The 24,306-nt window shown below is 35.7% G+C and overlaps 1 protein-coding gene across 1 annotated transcript in view; it reads left to right on the forward strand.

The window, feature by feature from the left end:
- LRRC7 (leucine rich repeat containing 7) overlaps positions 1-24,306 on the forward strand; it is a 621,984-nt gene that overhangs the window by 403,922 nt on the left and 193,756 nt on the right. Inside the window, exon 8 of the mRNA XM_027971033.3 lies at positions 12,240-12,303. Within this exon, the coding sequence (XP_027826834.2) occupies positions 12,240-12,303 (64 nt within the window). The remainder of the gene's footprint in view (positions 1-12,239; positions 12,304-24,306) is intronic.

Here is a 24,306-nt window from a genome sequence, read left to right on the forward strand (position 1 = left end):
GAAAGAACTTTCTGTGTCTTCCTCAGGCTTTAACGTTAAGGAAACAAAGAACTCCTTGGAGTCCCTTCTTGTTTCCAAGAGTTTTATTGAGAAAACATTTCTCTATTTCCCAAACATGTCAAATACTTCAATACCTTGGAGAATGCTGATGCTTGTGTCCTTTCTTTGCTTGAAATTTCCGTTTTGCCTGCTCTGTCCACTGAACTCTTCATCTCATTAGCCCTAATTCCAATATTATCTGATATGAAGCCAACTCTGGGTCATTTCCTGAATCACAAGTTCTCACAACACTGACATTTTCTGGGCAACATGAGTCCCAGGCATAATAAATTAGCACATTAATTTCTAAATCATTGAACTTCTGAATTTTCTGTTAGAATATAAACTCCATCAGAGAAGGGACTATGTTTGTTGTATAAATCCTTGAATTACTGTTTAACACATAAGAAAAACCTCCGATGATCCGTTATTATTGTTAATTTTAAGTTTTTACGTCCATTTCACTAAGTTGTGAGGTACCTGAAGGCAGTGAGGACATGTTAGTCTTAGCCCTTAACCTAGTGTGCTTAATAGATGTTTGTTACATTAATGAAATAATTGTTTGTTTAATAAATTTAAAAGGCTTAATTTACAAGGAATTTGTAAAGTGAAGTTTCAGGGTAATACAAAAGAGAGATAATCAATTTGTTACTTTGTCTACAGTGACAATGATGATATGAAGATCAGACCTTTCTTTCTCTTTGGGCACTTAGCTAAGTGTTTTGTAACATTGACAAAAAGTTAATCTTTCCTCAATAAAATTCAGGTTCAAAAACATAATTTTTGACAGTACATTGAGAAACACTAAACTTATGACTTTTTAAAAGCAAAACTGATTTTATATAATTACCCTTAAGAAATAGTGATATTAGAATTTGGTGTCTTTAACAGTTCTTTGATTGAAATGAGTCTTCATTATGAGGCGCATTTCACAATGGTCTCACCTGGAGTTTATTTGTTACCCATTGTTCTATTTGGTTTCTCTTATACAGTCTATTATTTCTGGTAGCTATTGCATTATATTTTATTTCACAACTTCTGACCACAGATTGTTACGTTTTAGCATGATAGACTATATCCATGGGGGAAAAATTAGTCCTGTTTCAGTTCAGTTCAGTTCAGTTGCTCAGTCGGGTCCGATTCTTTGGGACCCCATGAACTGCAGCATGCCAGGCTTCCCTGTCCGTCACCAACTCCCAGAGTCCACCCAAACCCATGTCCATCGAGTTGGTGATGCCATCCAACCATCTCATCCTCTGTCATGTCCTGTTTAAGGCTGATCAAAAAGTTATCTTAAGTGAATTTGTTCTATATGTACTGATAAGCACCATAAAAAAATACTAGTAATGGAGGTTTTAGCATTCAAATATTAAGGGAAGAATGTCTCATAGTAAATACATAGAAGAAAAAAATCTAGTTGAGTCTGAAGCAAATATTTTAAGAAGAAGCTGAATTTAAAAAAAAAATTTGTGAATATATACCAAATATAAAAGTGAAGAGGTATACAGATTTGAAAAATATTATCTTTACCTTATTTCTGAAACTATAAAGTAATAAAAAGTAAAGAAAACAGAATATATATAGACCTACAGTCATTGTTTCTGAAAAGTTGAAATTGTAAACATCAGAAATCATACCAAAATCCACAGAATAATTGATGAAAATGAAATTGTCAAAATGAAAAACTAGGATTTTGATAAGTCAAATTCAGGAAGGAAAAAACATAAACTACTTATAACATTGTTGAACCTAGAAGGTATTATGTTATTAATCAATGAAATAAGTCAGACAGAGAAAGATACATACTATAGGATTTCACTTATACATGGAATCTGAAACCCAAAACACAGGATCAAACAAACAAAATACAGAAACAGTCACAGACACAGAGAACAGATGGTTGCCAGAAGGGAAAGGCATCCAGGGGATGAGTGAAATGGGTGAAGGAAGTTAGTACAAATTTCTAGTTATAAAGTAAATAACAGGGACGAAATGTACAGTGTGAGGAATATAGTTAATAATTATGTTATATCTTCATGTGGTGACAGACGGTAAGTACTTATCACGGTGATCAATTTGTAATGTATAGAAATATCGAATCATTATGCTGTGCACCAAGAACTAACATAGTGTTGTAGGTCAATTATACTTCAAAAACAAGCAAACAAGCTCATAGAAGAGAGATCAGATCTGTGGTTACCAAAGGGGAAAAAGCAAGGAGGTGGTTGAAGATACAGATTTTCCAATTTTAAGGTAAATAAGTACTGCTGCTGCTGCTGCTAAGTTGCTTCAGTCGTGTCCGACTCTGTGCAACCCCATAGACGGCAGCCCACCAGACTCCCCCATCCCTGGAATTCTCTAGGCAAGAATACTGGAGTGGGTTGCCATTTCTTTCTCCAATGCATGAAAGTGAAAAGTGAAAGTGAAGTCACTCAGTCGTGTCCGACTCTTAGCGACCTCATGGACTGCAGCCTACCAGGCTCTTCCGTCCATGGGATTTTCCAGGCAATAGTACTGGAGTGGGTTGCCATTGCCTTCTCCGAAATAAGTACTAGGAGTGTGATATATGACATAAACAATGTAATTAACATTCCTGTATATTCTATATGAAAGTCACTAAGAGAGGAAATACTAAGAGCTCTCATCACAGGAAATTTTTTTTTTCTTTTCTTTTGTTATCTATATGAAATTATGGATGTTCACTAAACCTATTGTGGTAATCATTTCATGATATAAGTCAAATCATCTTGCTGTACATCTTTAAACTTGTACAGTGCTGTATTTCAATTATAGCTCAATAAAAGTGGAAGAAAAAATCAATTAAAGCTGCAAAAGCTATGCAAATAATTTTATACATATTTTCTATTTCTTTTTAAATTTTTTAAATGCATATTATCTCTAAAAGTCCCCAAAGTGCCTTTGTACTTAATTTAGGTAGTAAAATATTCATTTCTGCACTAGCTTAGTATTGTCAAAAAATGTCTTTTCTAATCAAGAACAAAAGTGCTAAGACTATTTCTTTTATTTCTTTTATACTTTTGCCTAAAACTCAAATTAACAAATCAGGACTTTTTTAGGATTTTTTTTTAAATGAGTGGGATATAAGACACTTCTGGGATTTAAAAGATTTCTATTTTTACTTTAGATCTGCCACCAACAAGCCATGTGACACTCTTAGAAGTACTTATTAGCTTGGTAGAAGGAGTGTATTTAGAAATATGCTTTTGGCAGTAAGAAACAGAATTCTGAGTAAAAGTGGCTTTTTAATTAATAAGTACCTTGTTGTCCATAACAAAGCCTTGAGATAAGCAGTTCCGGTTTCCGTGGCTTAACAACTTTACCAAAAGCTTTTTTGATTTTTCTACATGCTATTCCCAGCATATTGGTTGTCATCCTTGGGTTTGTTGCCTCATGGTTTCATAGTGTCTGCCACAACTCCAGACCTCACATTTTCATTCACACATGAGAAAAAGAGGAGAAAGAGGGACAGGGGGAGAGTTCTCATGCCTCTCTCCCTCTTTTTAAATCAAGGGGAAATTTTTTTCTTAGGATCTCCCTGAGAATCTCTTTTCCTCCTCTTTCTGTTCTAGTAACCAGAACTGAGTCATATGCTTATGTCCTAGCTGCAGAGGAGGTTTGCCTAGTAACTCTTTGGCATTTCCAGTTTCTGATGCAGGCTGATACCGCTGGCAAGGAAGAAAGAGAAAGGAAATGACAGTTGCCTGGGAAACCAGCCATGGCTACCTTGGCAGATTATTTTCAAATGTCTTTATCTGCTAAAGTTCAAATTCTATGACATCTTAGTCACAGGGTTGTTTCTGTATTATACATCAGTCAGTGTATCAACACTCTAAGGCCAGATCTATCTAAAAGCACATGAATATATAGAAAGCCCAATGTGGCAAGTTATAATTTTTTCATCAAATAATAGGAAGAAATAATAAGCCTGAAACAATGAGCCTGTGTGTGTGTGCATGTGTGTGTGTGTATGTGAAAAGGGTCTTATAAAACACACAGGGTCCCTGCTCAGTTTAAAACTATAGGAGTTTTAAAATAGCTTTGCCTGAGTGCTTTTTCAGTAGCATTTAAAACCTATTCATGAGCAGACAGTGTAGCTTGCAGCATATTCTAATGCAGACGAACATCTTCATAGTTGACTATGTTTCCCATAACCTCTTGATTGGACAGCTTCAGTGCAAGTTAGGAGCTTCAGTTCCTCCAGCGTGGTCATCCACAGAGATGATTGTTGTAGTTGCTGCTCATACGTCACCGTCCCTCCAGAAAGAGTTCAAAAAGTCTTGTATGATTTCTTTGTTGCATTGTCATGAGTTAGGAATGCACAAAAATGTTTTGTCAGTGGGAAAATTCATGCTCAGAGTGAATGAATGATTGGTTCTGGTCATAAACCCAAGAAGACTAGAGAGTAATGAAATCCAGCCTTCTCCTCAATCTAATTAGAGCAGTGCAGAAATTGTCTTATACCTGGTTGCAGTTTCAGTTCGGTTCAGTCGCTCAGTCTTATCTGTTTACAAGGTACTATTTTACACTTCATTGGAAAAGTTTATCTTACTATATGAACTAGAGGTCATCTTCAGAAGTTACCTGTGAGTTTATTTCTTCATACAGAATATTTTTTCATGTTATACATTAAATTAGAGACATTTAGTTATAAGAAAGAAAATTTTTTCAATATGACATCAAAAAATCAGCTTAAACTTTTAAATGTTGACTATTTACATGGAAAAAATATTTCCCACAGACACACTGAAAATATGTGACAGTTTGATATAAATTATACATTTAAATATTTTTCTAATAATTTAAATACTATAAGGAGAAATATCTTAATTAGAAGATTTGCAAATTGCTTAATTAGAATTAAAAATAAAGTCTTCTCAATATTCTTCAACAAAATAATAGATGTTTTATGTGGTTACATGTCCTTCTGGGACATCCAAGGAGTCAGTTTAGCTTTTTGTTGTTCTTCTTAGGAGGAAATTGAATGGATATGATGGAGAGTACATTAGTATTGTAACTGTAACTTTGCCTTAACATTTAACAATAATCAAGGAAGAATTCTTTAAATTTTTATTGGAATATAGTTGATTTACAATGTGCATTATCAGGTATACAGCATAGTGAATCAGTTATACCTAAGCATACATCCATTCTTTTTTTAAGATTCTATTCCTGTATAGGCCATTAAGGGAGAATTTTTATAGAAAATATTTTATCATAGAAATTATGTTATTGGGTACTAGATTTTATATTTTTTCTGGTGTGTAAAGATAATGAATGTACATTTCTTCAAAATAAATGAGGTATGCCAGCGTTGCATTTTTAAAGGATATAAATTCCTGGGCCTTCTTGTCCTCAGTACATATGTCATAAGAAATGATGCCCATCAGCAGATGAATGGATAAGAAAGCTGTGGTACATATACACAATGGAGTATTACTCAGCCATTAAAAAGAATTCATTTGAATCAGTTCTAATGAGGTGGATGAAGCTGGAGCCTATTATACAAAGTGAAGTAAGTCAGAAAGAAAAACACCAATACAGTATATTAACACATATATATGGAATTTAGAAAAATGGTAATGAAAACCCTATATGCAAGATAGCAAAAGAGACAGAGATGTATAGAACAGGCTTTTGGACTCTGTGGGAGAGGGAGAGGGTGGGATGATTTGGGAGAACAGCATTGAAACGTGTATAATATCATATATGAAATGAATTGCCAGTCCAGGTTCGATGCATGATATAGGATGCTTGGGGCTGGTGCACTGGGATGACCCAGAGGGATGGTACAGGGAGGGAGGAGGGAGGAGGTTCAGGATGGGGAACACGTGTATACCTATGGCGGATTCTTGTTGATGTATGGCAAAACCAATACAATATTGTAAAGTAATTAACCTCCAATTAAAATAAATAAATTTATATAAAAATAAAGAAATGATTTATCTCAAAATGTATAATATAAGGTTCATTTAAAGAAAGATTGTGAACAAGAGAAAGACTCAATAGTGTGATAGAATTGGCATGTCCAAAGTATAAAATGCAAATGTCCATTTAACATAGGAGATGGATTAGGTAAAGTGGAAAAATAGTATATTCTTTTCCTAAGTTCCAATGAGAGAGAAACATCAGACAGTAGGAACTGAGGGGAGTTTTCCTATCCTTGTGACATGAATAGCCACTAATTAGAGAGTGTCTGAGAACATTTGAAAGACAAGTTAAAAGCTGGAATGAATAAACCCATGCCAAAAATTTGCAGAATCTTGCAAGAGTCAGCAAACCCAAGTTACTGGACTGGGAATTTATGGAGAAACAAAAATCCTGCCAACTTAATGTGGTTTCAGAAGTAATTGTACACTTAAATAGATAAAACCTCTGAATCTGATAAAAAGTAAATCACAGATTATACAATTTTATCAAAGTGACAGATGTACCAAGATATTGCATTATTTCCCGTAATTGCTCTAACTGGAATCTTTTACCAGATTTGCAATTGGATAAATGATATAAAGTAATAGCATTCTAGTAAGGATTTAATTTTCATAAGTGAAACCAAATGACACTATTAAGAACAAATGCCCCTAGATTCCAGTAACATGTACCCTAAGAATAAGAATTTCAAATAGTGTATAAATATAATTATCTAGTGGCAATTATCTAATGATAAATATTTCTGGTCCTTAATTTATCTGTTATATCAAGTTTTGAAGACTTAGATATTTCTTATGGACCAGGCTTATATCATAAACACATTGAGCTATTTAGACTGATGTAGAACAGGGGTTGGAAAATTATGGCTTATATTCCAAATTTGGTGACCCTTTTTTTATAAATAAAACTTTATTGGAAAACAATCATCTCCATTTGTTAACATGTCATATATGGCATTGCACTACAATAGCAGAATTGAGTAATTGAGACAGAGAAAATATGGCCCACAGAACATAAAACACTTCTTGACATATTGAAATTGAAGACACTCAGTCATGTTGGACTCTTTGCGACCCCATGGACTCTAGCCTACCAGGCTTCTCCGTCCATGGAATTTTCCAGGCAAGAGTACTGAAGTGGGTTGCCATTTCCTTCTCCATGAGATCTTCCCAACCCAGGGATCAAACCCGGGTCTCCCTCATTGTAGGCAGACGCTTTACCGTCTGAGCCACCAGGGAAGTCTTCAGTTCAGTTCAGTCGTTCAGTCAGGTCTGACTCTTTGCAACCCCATGAATCATAGCATGCCAGGCCTCCCTGTCCATCACCAATTCCCGGAGTTCATTCAGAATCACATCCATCGAGTCCGTGATGCCATCCAGCCATCTCATCCTCTGTAATCCTCTTCTCCTCCTGCCCCCAATCCCTCCCAGCATCAGAGTCTTTTCCAATGAGTCAACTCTTCGCATGAGGTGGCCAAAGTAGTTTCAGCTTTAGCATCATTCCTTCCAAAGAAATCCCAGGGCTGATCTCCTTCAGAATGGATTGGTTCATTCCTTCAGAATGCATCTCCTTGCAAGAAGTCTTATATAGCCTTAAACAGAAAAACGTTTGTTGACTTCTTATCTAGCCTTAAATAGAAAAACATTTGTTGACCCCTGGCATAGACTACAGTCTTAGAGCATATACTTTTCTTAAAAACACTCATATTTAAACAATGGTCAAGCCAAATAATTTAGGCCAGATTTAGATGACTAGCCACTGCTGGAAAAAGTGGCTGCCCTGTGTCAGCCCTGACACTAACTTTCCATGTGACCTTAAACAAGTCACCAAGTCTCCTCTAGAGAGAAGGGAACATTCCTTTTTCCTGAGGTTGCAGTGCATAACACCAAATGGCAAAAATCAACACGGTCTTTTAAAGAATGTGAAAGTCAAACCAGGGGAACGTGTCTAAAATAGTTATAAATGCAAGGCAAGCCTGAAGTGAATATTGGGAGCTGAGAGGCAGAGCCTGATTGGTCAGAGTTAGAGGATGGTCATGAGGATGATTTGATCAAATTTAAATCCTGTACTCATGATAGGAAAACACACAGGCTTGTGTTTTCATGCACTAAGTATATGTCTATGATTTTATGGACTAGGATGGAGAAGAACACAATTTCATCATCTGCAAAAAATCATTTAAAGCATTCTCCAAGTCTAAGAAATGTCCTGTAGAAAAGAGAAATGTTTTTGATCATATATATGGGAAATAGTCAAAATGAATCTGTTAAATAATCATAATAAGCATTTGTATATTTTATGAGAAATCCTGCTGATAAGAAACCTATTTGACATTTTTAAAGCAAGATTTGCCAAAATGTACTGGCCATCTGAATCTTTTTTTAAATCATGCAACACATAAGTCCTTAGGAAAACTTCAGGCAGCTCTGACCTCAATAATTTCTTACAATATTTCCAACTCTGAAAGTCTTCCCTAAGTTTTTCAATACCTAACTCTTAAAGACCACCTACCATATGTCAGGCACTATTTATGTGCTTAACTTATTAACTTATTTTAATCATCAGAATAACCCTATAATGTAAGGATTCTTATTATCATTCCCATATTACAGATGAGAAGCGAAGATATTCTTGTTGATTTAAAGTCAAACAGTTAGTGAGAGGTAGAATTGGGATTTAGATCCAGGTTGCCCGAATTGATTCTGTGTCCTAAACTGCTTTCCTTTTGGAGTTTTGTTGCTATATTTGAGATATCAAAAAAAAAAAAAAAGAAAGAAAGAAACTCACCTGAATATTTCACTTAGTATTTTTTATTATTTGATTTTTTTTTTTTTTTACTTTACAATATTGTATTGGTTTTGCCATACATCAACATGGATCTGCCATGGGTGTACACATGTTCCCTATCCTGAACCCCCTCCCACCTCCCTCCCTATACCATTCCTTGGGTCATCCCAGTGCACCAGCCCCAAGTATCCTGTATCATGCATCAAACCTGGACTGGCAATTCATTTCACATATGATATTATACATATTTCAATGCCATTCTCCCAAATCATCCTCTCCCTCACCCTCTCCCTCTCCCACAGAGTCCAAGACTGTTCTATACATCTGTGTCTCTTTTGCTGTCTCGCATACAGGGTTATTGTTATCATCTTTCTAAATTCCATATATATGCGTTAGTATACTGTATTGGTGTTTTTCTTTCTGGCTTACTTCACTCTGTATAAACGGCTCCAGTTTCATCCACCTCATTAGAACTGATTCAAATGTATTCTTTTTAATGGCTGAATAATACTCCATTGTGTATGTGTACCACAGCTTTCTTATCCATTCATCTGCTGATGGACATCTAGGTTGCTTCCATGTCCTGGCTATTATAAACAGTGCTGCAATGACACTGGGGTATATGTGTCTCTTTCAATTCTGGTTTCTTCAATGTGTATGCCCAGTAGTGGAATGGCTGGGTCATAAGGCAGTTCTATTTGCAATTTTTTCAGGAATCTCCACACTGTTCTCCATAGTGGCTGTACTAGTTTGCATTCCCACCAACAGTGTAAGAGGGTTCCCTTTTCTACATACCCTCTCCAGCATTTATTGCTTGTAGACTTTTGGATAGCCGCCATTCTGACTGGTGTGAAATGGTACTTCACTGTGGTTTTGATTTGCATTTCTCTGATAATTAGTGAACTCCGGGAGATGGTGATGGACAGGGAGGCCTGGCGTGCTGCGATTCATGGGGTCTCAAACCGTCGGACACGACTGAGCGACTGAACTGAACTGAATTGATAATGAGTGATGTTGAGCATCTTTTCATGTGTTTATTACATGTCAGGACTAAACTTAACATAAGATATAGATATTCTAAGACAGATGAATTTCAGCTTTATCTGCCTTTAACATTATGCATACTTCTTAATAAGTAAGCTAATGTATATTCATTATAATATTCATTAAATCAGGCTTATTAGGATATCTCTTTGGCAACTGTTAATTAATTGTAGATGCCTGGTAAAAATTGAATGGTTTTTCTTTGTAAATATTTCTAGAATTCAAACATCTCACTGGTAAAGAATCATTCATTCATGCACATATGAATATCTTCACTAAACAAACACTGACTGAGAAACTGTTTGTATGACTGACAATTTACTTGCTTTCATGAAGCTTGAATCTAGCAGGAGGAAAATAATTAGGAAGTAATCAAAAAGTATTTTAATTTTCAGTATTAAATATTTAAATAAAAATGTTAAATAATTTCAATGGTAAGTGTTAAGAAAATGGAACTGGGCAATATACAAAGTGAAGATGGGAAGGGAGATTTAATTTGGGGATATGAGAAGGAAATATATGAGCTGAGTGGAAAAGGAGCCAGCTTTGCAAAGATATATGGGTAGAATGTTATAGGCAGGAGAAGTAGCAATGATAAAAGTAACAGTCATGGATATTTTACACATTTCTACCACTTTTACATATAGAATATGAACATAGGTTGGTAAACATCATTTAACACAAGTGAGTACCAGTTTCATTAGAACTTGATCATTAGAACTTCAGATAACTAGGTGAACATTACAATGAATCTGAATTATCAGCAAGTTACTTCGTTCAGACAAGTGATGATGAAATTGTCATCATAACTGATGGAGAATGTGACCCAAACTGTAACCAAGTCCTGATGTTTTCTCCCTGACGTAAGGTTGTGATTGTGCCTTCTAGGCCAGTCATTTGTAAGGGGAAGTCATACCAGTTAGATTCCTGTGCAGAAACGGGGAAATAGGCCCCAAACCCACATGTGTTTACCATAAGGACAAAGGCATACAATCAAATGAGTACACTATACTCACATTTCTTCTCAATGAGACCTGATTACCCTGTTAGAAAATGCAATCTTGTTATAAGAATTCTTATCTTCCTCCTCTGCTTAACTATCCTTCATAGCACTTACAACCTTCTAGTATATTATTTTATTTTACTTAATAATTTTATTGTCATTATCATCTGCACTGGAAGCAGAGTCCTTTCAAGGAGTAATTTTTCTTTCTTTTCATACAGTGCTATTCCCCAGACCCCAGAAGACTCTCTAGCACATAATAATCTTTCAAAAGTAGTTTCTGAGTAGAGAAAGAGTACACAGATATATATATATTTTTTGCATTTCTGAGTGTCTGAAAGAGTCTGAATTATAGTAGTATTTCATTTGCTGATCATAAAAGTCCTGTAAGATAATGGCTACATAAATTTTAAAGATGAAGGAACTAAGTTTTATTAAGATTTGAGTCAACAATGCCTCCAGAGTTTCTGTACATAGTCAAAACTTGAGGATAGCATTCTGGTTAGTGGGGAGATAAAAAAATTTGAAAATCAGAAGAATGGTACTATCTTTTCCTATGTTGTTTGTTATACTTGAAAATGGCTTGATAAATACTGATTATGTATGTAATGTGCATAAGTACTTCTAATCTTTGGGACCAACTCTCACCCTAGGTTTACAGTTATTCAAAGCTGTAACATCATCAAGCCAATATGCTTAGGAGATAATGAGTACAAAAGTTAGGAGTAGGGGCTTTTAGTACAAGCTGCCATGTATAAAATAAGCTACCAGGGTATATAGTACGTCTCACGGAATATAACCAATATTTTATCATCTATAAATGAAATATAACCTTTTAAAATTATGAATAACAAAAAAAATAAAATAAAATTGTGAATAACAACCTTGTCCATCTGAAACTTACATGATATTTTAAATCAACTATACCTGAATAGAAAAGAAAAAAGTTTGTCTATAGCAGAAATTCATTTAAGAAAGTAAAAATTGACAAGACTGATGATGAAATTGTGGCCATACTGTGGAATTTTAAAATGCTTCATGAAGAGCTGAGTTTATCCATTGGTTCCCAAAGCTGTGTGGATTATTAAAAATATGGATGTTAGAGCCTCAACTGGTACCTTGTTTTGGTACAGATATTTAACAAGCTTCCCAGATTATTGCATTATTGCATCATTATGCAGTCAGGCCTGTACTCCATGCACAGACTGGCATTTGGAAACATGGTAAGCTACTAAAGGTTTTCAGGTAACAGGTAGAACATGTTTCTGTATATTTGAAATTTACTTCTTCCTGAAAAATACCCCCATATCTGTGCATAATAAACCCAGATAAATCTGACAAGAAGGTGGTTGGAATGTCTTTTGGAGCAATGTGTCATACACTGCCTCACAATATTATTTTTCTCCATCTGTTATAGGTCAATGCACAAACTGGCCCAGTTGGAAAGACTTGACCTAGGCAATAATGAATTCAGTGAGCTGGTGAGTGAATACATTTTCTAAACTTGACCAATATACACCAGGAGATTATTTCTGTTGTTCTTTGTAACCCCAGGTATTAAATCAAGTGTACATTTACATTTGCTAAGTATAAAAACAAAATAAAATCTGAAATTAAAGTGATTGTTTAGCTATATAGTAAACTATAGGTAACAATAATATTATGATTAACTTTTTAAAAAAGTTAAAAGGGTAGGGTAAGTAGACAGGCAGATGCAAATTGTCAATTTTGAGCACCAGCTATGTAGCAGGCACCATATTCAGTGTGTTATATATGTTGCCTCATTTAATCCTGATTTGCCATGTTACCATATTAACTTTATAGACACAAGCTGAAAGTGGTCACTGATTTACATATCTTTTATGTGGTTGAACAGGGCTTCCCTCGTAGCTCAGTGGTAAAGAATCTGCCTGCAATGCAGGAGACCCCAATTCAATTTCTGGGTCAGGAAGATCCACTAGAGAAGGGATAGGCTGCCCACACCAGTATTCTTGGGCTTCCCTTCTGGCTCAGCTGGTAAAGAATCCACCTGCAATGTGGGAGACCAGGATGCCATCCCTGGATTGGGAAAATCCCCTGGAGAAGGGAAAGGCTACCCAAAGCAGTTTCTGGCATGGATTCAAGACATCCTGGATTCCATGGCCTAGATTCCAGACATCCTGGAATGTGAAGTCAAGTGGGCCTTAGGAAATATCACTACGAACAAAGCTAGTGGAGGTGATGGAATTCTGTCCGAGCTATTTCAAATCCTAAAAGATGATGCTGTGAAAGTGCTGCACTCAATATGCCAGCAAATCTGGAAAACTCAGCAGTGGCCACAGGACTGGAAAAGGTCAGTTTTCATTCCAATCCCAAAGAAAGGCAATGCCAAAGAATGTTCAAACTACTGCACAATTGCACTCATCTCACATGCTAGCAAAGTAATGCTCAAAATTCTCCAAACCAAGCTTCAACAGTATGTGAACCATGAACTTCTAGATGTTTAAGCTGGATTTTAAAAAGGCAGAGGAACCAGAGATGAAATTTCCAGCATCCGTTGTATCATGAAAAAGTGAGGGAATTCCAGAAAAACATTTACTTTTGCTTTATTGACTATGCCAAAGCCTTTGACTGTGTGGACCACAACAAACTGTGGAAAATTCTTCAAGAGATGGGAATGGAGGACCACAGGACCTGCCTCCTGAGAAATCTCTATGCAGGTCAAGAAGCAACAGTTAGAACTGGACATGGAACAACAGACTGGTTCTAAATCGGGGAAGGAGTACTATTGTCACCCTGCTTATTTAACTTATACGTAGAGTACATCATGTGAAGTGCTGGGCTGGATGAAGCACAAGCTGGAATCAAGACTGCCGGGAGAAATATCAATAAGCTCAGAGATGCAGATGACACCACCCTTATGGCAGAAAGTGAAAAAGAACTAAAGAGCCTCTTGATGAAAGTGAAAGAGGAGAGCGAAAAGTTGGCTTAAAGCTCAACATTCAGAAAACTAAGATCATGACATCCGATCCCATCACTTCATGGCAAATAGATAGCAAAATAAGTGGAAAGAGTGATAGATTTTATTTTGGGGAGCTCCCAAATCCCTGAAGATGGTGACTGCAGCCATGATATTAAAAGACTTTTAGTCCTTGGAAGAAAAGTTATGACCAAACTAGGCAGCATGTTAAAAAGCATAGACATTACTTTGCCAACAAAGGTCCATCTAGTCAAGGCTATGGTTTTTCCGGTAGTTGTGTATGGATGTGAGAGTTGGACTATAAAGAAAGCTGAGCACCAAAAAATTGATGCTTTTGAACTGTGGTGTTGGAGAAGACTCTTGAAAGTCCCTTGGACTGCAAAGAGATCCAACCAGTCAATCCTAAAGATCAGTCCTGGGTGTTCATTGGAAGGACTGATGTTGAAGCTGAAACTCCAATACTTTGGCCACCTGATGTGAAGAGCTGACTCATTTGAAAAGACCCTGATGCTGGGAAAGATTGAAGGCGAGAGAAGGGGATGACAGAGGATGAGATGGTTGGATGGCATCATTGACTCAATGGACATGAGTTTGGGTAAACTCCAGGAGTTGGTTATGGACATGGAGGCCTGGCGTTCTGTGGTCCATGGGGTTGCAAAGAGTCAGACACGATTGAGCAACTGAGCTAAATTGGACTAAACTTTGACCATAACTAATTTGGTCATTATTCCAGCCTTTATCCAGTTTATTGAGGCTAAAAACTAATTTTTATTCCTCTGTGATTAGAAGTTTAATCTAATTTTATGAGTTACATGTTCCCTTTAGGTTGTGTTCATCTTTCTCGCAGAGAAATGCTCTGTCATCTCTTGCTTTTCTCTGCATGTCTCCTTAAGATGAAATTTGGGTGAATGCAAAGGAAGGTACATGTCTTTGTAACTTGAGGGAAAGAGACCCCCTGGACTCAGACTGGCTTTCAGAAGTGTTGGCCTCTGAGGCTGATGTCTGCAGCTGATAGTTCCTTCTATGTCCAGTCTGCAGTTCTGAACCTGCAGTCAGTTTTTTGGGCTCAGGCGGTACCCCCCTGCTAGCATTGGCCATCTCCCTCTTGCTGAAGGTGCGATCACCCAGCCATCATTGCATGTGCGTGCGTGAGTCCCTGCCCTGTCTTCCCTCCTGCACCATGCTTGGCAGTCTTTCCCTGAATTCTGTTGTGAAGGAACCCTCACCAGTCACAATGCTACTAGTGGACCTAAACCAAGTCTACAGGCTCCAAGAATCCACATGACATGCAAACTGAAAAAGGTCCAATAAAACATAAATTTCAGACCTTCCTTTTGCCTGCTACACTGCACTGACAAGCTTACTCTGCTTTGGATGCACCTAACTTTGAGGCAAGGTGGCCTCAACACAATATGTCAAGAGGACCTGGTACCTAGTATAACACACCTCTGGTATTTTTAAGGGAAATGTTTATTAATTTAAGCAGAGCGAGTGGTAATGGTAGTGCATAACAGTAGCAAAACTAGTTTATACTAGTTTTTAAATTAGTTTTTAAGAAGGTAGGGTCTGCCCATGACATATAACTTGGCCTAGTAGTTGAAAGAACATGTACAATGGTTTCAGATGACTGAGGTTTAACTTTCATCACTGGTTAGCTAGGTACCTTTAGATCTGTAACTTGCTCTCTATCCTCAGCTTCCTCTTCAATAAAATAAATATATTGAACCTATCACATAGACTTTTTGAGAGAATTTCATGTGAGAGAATCTATAATAAACAATGTGTGTTTCAAATGAATTTCAATTCTGTCCAGTATAGCATTTTGCAAGCCTTTTGTATGGATACTTTGTGAATCAATGTTTTACTCTAAATATTTCCATCAACAAAGATGAATAAGACATGTTTATTTTTCGAAATTAAGCTTTCTAAAAGTAAATTTTAAATACATTTATTTTACCTTCTGCTTTATGATGTCTAAGAAATCATCTGAGCAAAAATATCTTTTACTTTTGAACTCCCAATATTCCCACTTGTCACAAAGTAGGTCTCTTAAACATTTTCTTTTGCATTTGTACTGGGGTACTTTATTTGATAATACTCAGTTATTTGGTAGGGTAGGGGGATGGGAGTATAATTCTAGAACTTCATATCTCTAATATTATTTACTTTTAGTCAAATATTTGACTTTCATTAATCATACTTGTGGGAGTAGCTGTTGTTTCTGTGACAGTAACAATTTTTAATGTGAAAATAAGAGAATTTACTTTGATAAGAGACCTCTAGAAGCAATATCACATGGAGGAAAGGGAATTAAATTCTAATCTGTAGCTAAATACTGACACATAAAAGATTATTAGATGATTCATTTTGTGACACAGTAAAAATATGGAGGGATGGCAGTAAGTAAAAAAAGAAAGAATGAGGAAGCCTAACGAAGAGAACAGATGTCTGCTTGTTAGAGAAGCAATGTACATATCCTGCATAAGGTTTGAACTGGAAATGCCTACTTATGGATGCTTTTGTAGTCATAAAAGATTCTACACAAAAGAAATTATGCTTCTAATAGCAGTAAACTCTAGAAGATTCTGGGCTTCCCTGGTGGCTCAGAGGTTAAAGCGTCTGCCTGAATGAAGGAGACCTGGGTTTGATCCCTGGGTCAGGAAGATCCCCTGGAGAGGGAAATGGCAACCCACTCCAGTATTCTTGCCTGGAGAATCCCATGGATGGAAGAGCCTGGTGGGCTACAGTCCACGGGGTCGCAAAGAGTCGGACACGACTGAGTGACTTCACTTTCGTTAGAAGATTCTGGACACAGTTCTGAAACATAATAGATTCCTAAAGCTTTTTTTCCCCCAAAGATATCTTTTACAGCTTTTTAATCAATATAAAAATTAAATAAATGTTCATATAAATTTATAAAATTAAAAGTATAAAGATGATAGTATAAATAGTTGGTGATTTCATCCATGTGTATAATCATTATTAATAATTTTGGTATATTCTTTTTCCCCTCTCCCACTTTCTTTTTTATGAGATCAAATGAATATTACTTGGGGCCTGATCAGAAATGGCACACTGTTAGGTTGATGTGAGGAGTTGGATAGTATCAATCCTTAAACCCTTTTGTATATCCTAGGTAGTACAGTCTTCACAATGTCACAATAATGAATAACATCTTAATGTCAAGCAATGGGCAACGATGCTAAAACAGATTAAGTGATTGTCATGGGGCCCAGAAGCTGTATGGTAATATATTTCAGGAATATAGAGATTTATCCCATAAACTAAGAACTGTTACTGGTTCTGAACTGGTGGAGGAAATAATGAAGCCCCCAAAATGAATCACCATCAGCAAGAATACTGGCAAATGGAACAGACTGAATAGCAAAGCCTGGAGGAGATAGGATGGCTCCAGTAACAGTGTGAGGTCACGGCTGACCATCCCTCAGATCTAGCTCCAGCTTCCTGCTCCTTCACTTCCTTTCTTCACCCAACTCTGCCTTACAAAGGAGAGGCTGAGACACGCAGAGAAATGTCACTTAGAGCCCTCGACAATTCTGCTATGAGAACCTTCATCAAAAGAGTCAGTCATAAGAGCAAAATAGAAAGCTTTTTGCCACCAGAAAGAGAAATTTGCTCAGCTCAGAGGAGGTTAACAGCAGACTGGAAAAGGGTCTGTGTGTAGCTTAGAGTTCTGGAATTGAAAGGTAGCAGGCAGCAGCCGGGGTGACAAACCACTGACCACAAAGTGACAAAGGACAGCGGGAGATGAACACAGAGATTACAGTGGGCATTGGAGCAGCATCTCCTGTTATGTGAAAGTTTCTCTTCTTTTTGCCCACCACTCCGCACCCCCACCCACCACCACAAAGGGACTCCTACAAGGAATACTTGGGAAAGAGGATCTTGATATGGGAGGTCAGATCCAAACAGGAGGGAGGCAAGAGAAATGAGCTTTGAAATTTTACTGTAACTATGACATACATATTGTTTATGTGTTATATAGAAAGAGATTTCTATTTACTATATTGAAATGATAATGTATACTCTTATTTCTGTATTCAGTCATAATTATCAAATTCAAATAATTAGATTCTTTATAGACGTTATGTCATAAGCTTTCTCTGCAGCTGAATTAGGAAGACTGTCAAATAATAGCCATGAAACGAATAGTGAACTAAAACTTAAATTTAAGAGAAAATTATAAAATTAAAGAAGCTTAAAATTTTATTATATCAAATTTGCTAGGTTTAAAATAATATATGTAATATATGTTTAAGTTAGAAAGCAGAATAAAATATATCCTTGAGAACCTATCACTATATTCTTATGAACTAGAAAATCATCAGTTCTGTACAGTCCTAAATTTTATTTCACATTCCATACATTTGCATATATTTCGAACATTATATTATTTCACTTTGCTTGTTCTCAAGCTTTCTAAAACCATGACTATACTACAACCTTATTTACCCTTTATTTTCTCGTGTACAATCATGTTTATTACACTTTTTAGCTTTTTATTTTGTACTGGAGCATAGTTGATTAACAATGTTGCATTAGTTTCTCTCTGGTGCCTCAGCAGTGAATAATCTGCCCACCGTGCAAGAGACCATCTGCAATGTAGGAGACATGGGTTCAGTCTCCCAGGTGGGGAAGATCCCCTGGAGAAGGAAATGGCAACCCACTCCAGTATTCTTGCCTGGGAAATCCCACGGACAGAGAAGCCTGGCAGGCTACAGTCCATGGGGTTGCAAGAATTGGACACGACTTAGTGACTAAACCACCAGCATACAGCAAAGTGATTCAGTTATTCACATACATGTATCTATTCTTGTTCAAATTCTTTTCCCATTTAAGTTGTTACAGAATATAGAGCAGAGTTCCCTATGCTATACGGTAGGTCCTTGTTAGTAATCCATTTTATTGCTGTGATGAATATTTTTATAAATACACATGTACAAGAGTTTATGTAAGACATATATTTACAAGTGAAATTTCTTGGTCCTAGATTGTGCACATACTCAATTCAAAAAATAGTTTTAGTTTTTTTGTTTGTTTGTTTCAAAACAGTATGTTTTGCAAAGTTCCCAAGCTTTGTATCTTCTTCTATACGTGATTGTCAGATTTTATTACTTTTGTTTCTTTTTTCTTTATGTGTAGAATCACTTTTTTTTTTTTTACTTTATTTTACTTTACAATACTGTATTGTTTTGCCATACATTGACGTGAATCCACCACGGGTGTATTATTATGATATTAATTTGCATATCTCTGATTCCTAATGTGATTAAAATTTTTCCCTAAGTTAATGGTAGTTTGTGTTTCCTCTTCTGTGAAATGCCTGTTTATATATTTTTGGGCCATATACTGTTAGTTGTCTTCTTCTCATAGATATCCAGTAATCTTTTATATATTCTAGATATTAATCCTTTGTTGATTATGTGTACTACAGATATCTCCCCTGATTCTCTGCAGGGTCACTTTATTTTCTTCATAATATCTTTTGATGATCAGAAGTTCTTAACTGAAACATAATAAAATGCATAATTTTTATGTCTAGAAGGTCCTGTGTCTTACTTAAGAAGGTCTTGGTTCCCCAAAATCAAATAGATCTTTTTATATGTTTTCTTCTTTAAAAAATAAGGATTTCATTATTCATAGTCAAATTTATTTCCACCTGGGCTTAATGTTTTATATTGCATACATTTTTTCTTAACAGATATTGAATTTCTCAAGCAACATTTACTTAGTTATTCTTTTCACCTATTGTGACTACAAAGTCCTATTAATAAAATATGATTTCTATACATTAATATGTTACTTTCTTCATTGATCATTTTACTATCTTGGTGCTAAAACCGATGTCTTAATTAGCACAAACAGTAAATTTTTGATATCTGATAAGACAAGTGTCTCCAACTTAGGCACTTGGACATTTTAGATACTTGAATTTTAGAAAAAGTTTTTCAGGTCTCTCAAAAGGGAAAAAAACATTGTTAGAATTTGATTAAAAATGAGTTCTATAAATCAATTTTGATTGGACTAAAAATAGAAAATTGATATTTTATGATACTGAATTCTTATGCATCATGACATATCTCCACTTGTCTATTTTTATATTGTTCAGTATAATTTTGTAATTTTTTAAAAAGTTTTTATGTATTTCTAGTTTACTCCTTTCTACCTTATTTTTTTGTTGTAGTTATAAATGCACTTTAAAAAAATATATAGTCTCCAACTATTTTGTTGCAGCCTGTAGTAATCCATTTGATTCTTGCATTTTTACTTATATCTATGTACTTGCCAAACTCCCTTAATAATATGAATAATTTGTCTATAGATTCTTTAGGGATTTCTAAAGTGATTTCTAATTTGTCTGTAGATTTCTTTAGTGATGGTTTAGTCACTAATCTGAATAGTTGAGTAGAAGAAAGTGTCCTTGATTCTTGATTTTAATTGAAAAACATTTAATGTTTATTATTAAAAATGCTCTTTAATATTAGTTTTAGATAGATACTTTTTAGTAGGTTCAAACATATCTTCCTATTTCTAAGAAAATTTATTATGATGCTTTGCCAAACTCTATAAAATGCTCTTTTTGAATTTATTCAAATAATATTGTTTCTCCTTTAAACTGTTAATGCCATAAATTACATAGAATTTCTAGTGAAAACCGCCTTTGAATCTCTGAAATACATCCAACATAATTATGACCTTCTGTATAAACTACATTCAGTTCAATCTTGAGAATTTTTTCTACATCTATGCTCATGCATGAGGTTGGTATATATTATTATTGTGTGCTCTATCTGTGGGTTCATTTTTTCCACCCATTTTGGAAGATTAACAGTCTTTATCTCCTCAAATGCTGCCTTTTATCTTTATCTTCTGTCTCTTCTGCTAAAATCTGGATTAAATATGAGTGATTTTGAAGTAAGTGATTTTGAATAACCATTTTATTAATTATTTTGTAAGCTTTTTTCTGGAAAAGTAATCAGATAAAGGGTAATTCTAAAATATGTATTTCATGTCCTTAAAGCAAGTCTTTCTGCCTCTGTACCTAAAATTAGCCAGTATTCACTCTCCAGAGTTTAAGGCATGATGATGAAATCATTTTAAGAATATGTTCAACTCTTTGAGCAGCTTAATGTACCAGTTAGTTCTAAACTACAGGTGATTCAAATTCTGGATACAAGAACAAAACATGCATTTTAAAAAGCAAAACACCTAAATAACAGCAACAAAAATATTTATAGTGTAAAAAGAAATTTTTTTAATTAAGGAAACAATTCTTTAAACACCAAAGATGGATTGCTTTTAAAGATTCAGAGGATTCATCAGGAAATAATAGCATTGTTTGCATTGTTTTAAATATCTAATATTTGAAACAGTATGTCAAGTAGTCTTTATAGATTTCATAAATTCGGCCATCCATAGACTGTATTCGGGCTTCCCAAGTGGATCAGATGGTAAAGAATATGACTATAATGTCAGAGACTTGTGTTCAGTCCCTGGGTCTGGAAGATCCCCTGGAGAAGGGGATGGCAGCCCACTCCAGTATTCTTGCCTGGAGAATTCCATGGACAGAGGAACCTGGCAGGCTACAATCCATGGGATCTCAAAGAGTCAGACATGACTTAGCGACTAAACAACAGTGGACTATAGTGGAGTATTTATATTATATAAAACTTCTTTATGGAAAAGCAAAAATAGTCTGCACTTTATAAATCACTATTTTAAATACTTAGTAAGGCTACAGATCACGATAAACAAGAATTTCTAGTCTCAATATTCAAACTGAATTTGTTTCTGTTGACTTTTTCAACTTTATTTCATTGAATCAAACAAAACTTTCAAATGAATAAATCATGTGAAGAATGGAAGCACTCTGAGCAAAATAATGTAGAAGAAACGCCAATACTTTTATAGACCATTTGGCTTTATAAATAAATATGAATGTGTTTTCATAGAAATTTGAGGCAGCTGAATGCTGTTTTAACTTGTAATTTAAATTGATTAGAATTTAATTAAGCTTTACCTTAATGGCCAATGAGTTCACCTCCATAGTTTGCCCAAGGTATGTTCATTTTTAATTACCTAGGATGCGTGTTTACATGAGGCAAGCATTATATTCACATATCCAGCAATTTCCTTTATAGATAATTACAGCATAGGCTTTCCACGTGCCATGTCATAACTCACTTCACTTGTGTCCAACTCTTCAGGACCTTATGGACTGTAGCCCACGAGGCTTCTCTGTCCATGGGATTCTCCAGGCAAGGAGAGGACAGAGTTGCCATGCCCTCCCCCAGGGGATCATCCCAACTCAGGGATCAAACTGGCATCTCACATCTCTGGCTGTGGCAGGCAGGTTCTTTACTAGTGCCTTGGGAAGTCCCAGGTTTGCCACACCTACTAATAAAATTTTGCTAATTATTCCTCAAGTAAAACTTATAAGAAAGAAAAAAGTAATAAAAATATGATTTGTCATCAGATAACCAGTCATCCCATTTTCAGGGAAAAATATTTAAAACATCCTAGTTATTAACTCTTTCATTTCCTGTATTTGTAAAATGATTGATGCCATAGATTTTGTGTGTGTATACACATATAAATTTATATATATCACAGACATTGCCAGAGTTTATTAATATATCAAGAGAAAGTTGAAAAATGTAACTCGTTTTAAAATTATTAGAGGCACATCAGTTTCTGTACCAGTAAAGGTTCAAACAGGGGATGGAAACTATATTAAGCATTTAACAAAGAAAGTTTAATATAAACAATGGGCAATCATATTAGAAAACTGGACAGAAGGGGGACTCTGAAGGACCAGAGATGTAATAACTCTAGGAAGCAGCTACCACCTCTAATAGAGGAGACAAATGGAAGACAGTAGTCTAAGGAATTATGAAAACTTAAAGCTGAGACTCAGGCATATAAAGTGGGGCACCAGTGAGCTGGTGCTGATGTCTTCAAGGGGCTAATAAGGCTAGTTCTAGTTGTGTGGAAAAACTGCAAGCTGCAAACAACTGCTGTTGCTAAATGTTAGTGTCACCGTAGGGAGCAGTGTTGCTGTTGAGATGCTAACTGTCCAGCCATTAAGTAAAAGAAGCAAGTCCCTTCTTCTTCCTCTAGCCTCCCAGTCTGTCTCCACTATAACCAGTTGCCAGTGCCTGATGCAGAGCCACCTGTCAAAAAAAAAAAAAAATTAACTCAGAATTTCACTTCATGTCTGAACATAATTATGGAGTTTTTTTCAATAGGAGGTCAAACTGGGGTGTCCATTCTTATAAGTACAACATCTGTTGATCTAGAACTTTAAGGAGCAATCTACAATGTTGTATCTACAAACCTCATTTATTTACTTTTCAACTTTCTTTTTCCTAACAATAAAATAAATTATCTTTGCCTCTGTTTTCAGAGGAAGAAGCTTTTCCCTCATGGCCATTTCTCATTACTGCAATAAGGCTGGGCACTTTAAATGAAATTAATTAGTACTATTTGTTGTTGTTCAGTCACTAAGTCCTGTCCAACTCTTTGAGACTCTATGAACTGTAGCACACGAGTCTTGCCTGTCCTTCGCTATCTCCCGGAGTTCACTCAAACTCAGGTCCACTGAGTCAGTGATACCATCCAACCATATCATCCTCTATCACCCTCTTTTTTTGTCTTCCATTTTTCCCAGCATCAGGGTCGTTTCCAATAAGTTGGCTCTTTGCATTAGGTGGTCAAAGTGTTGCAGCTTCAGCTTCAGTCCTTCCAACGAATATTCAGGGCTTCCTTTCAGATTGACTGGTTTGATCTTGCTGTCTGAGGGACTCTCGGGAGTCTTCTCCAACACCACAGTTCAAAAGCATCAATTCTTCAGCACTCAGCTTTCATTATGGTACAATTCTCACATCATACATGACTACTGGAAAAACCATAGCTTTGACTTTATGGACATTTGTCAGCAAAATAATGTCTCTGCTTTTTAATATGCTGTCTAGGTTTGTCATACCTTTTCTTCCAATAAACAAGCATCTTTTAATTTCATGTCTGCAGTCACCATCTGCAGTGATTTTGGAGCCCAAGAAAATAAAGTCTGTCAATGTTGCCATTGTTTCCCCATCTATTTTCCATGAAGTGATGGGACCGGATGCCACGATCTTAGTTTTTTTAATATTGAGTTTTAAGCCAGCTTTTCACTTTCCTCTTTCAGCTTCATCAGGAGGCTCTTTAGTTCCTCTTTGCTTTCTGCCATTAGAGTGGTATCATCTGCATATCTAAGGTTGTTGATAGCTCTGTTTTCCTTTCCATAAATAATTTTTTTCTGAGTGGCATATATCTAAGTATAATCAAGTGTCCTGGTGATTCTGTCAGTAGTTTCAGCCAGAGAGTTAAAGAAAAAAAAAAAAAAAAGCTCTCTGATTGAACCAATATAAATTATGTTAAAAAAGAATACAAATTTATTCACACTTTACCAAAAAGTAGGAGTATTGTGCAATTATGTAATAAACCCACAAAAATATTCTTGAGT

Source organism: Ovis aries, chromosome 1, assembly GCF_016772045.2.
Source record: "Ovis aries strain OAR_USU_Benz2616 breed Rambouillet chromosome 1, ARS-UI_Ramb_v3.0, whole genome shotgun sequence".
Taxonomy (NCBI): Eukaryota; Metazoa; Chordata; class Mammalia; order Artiodactyla; family Bovidae; genus Ovis; species Ovis aries.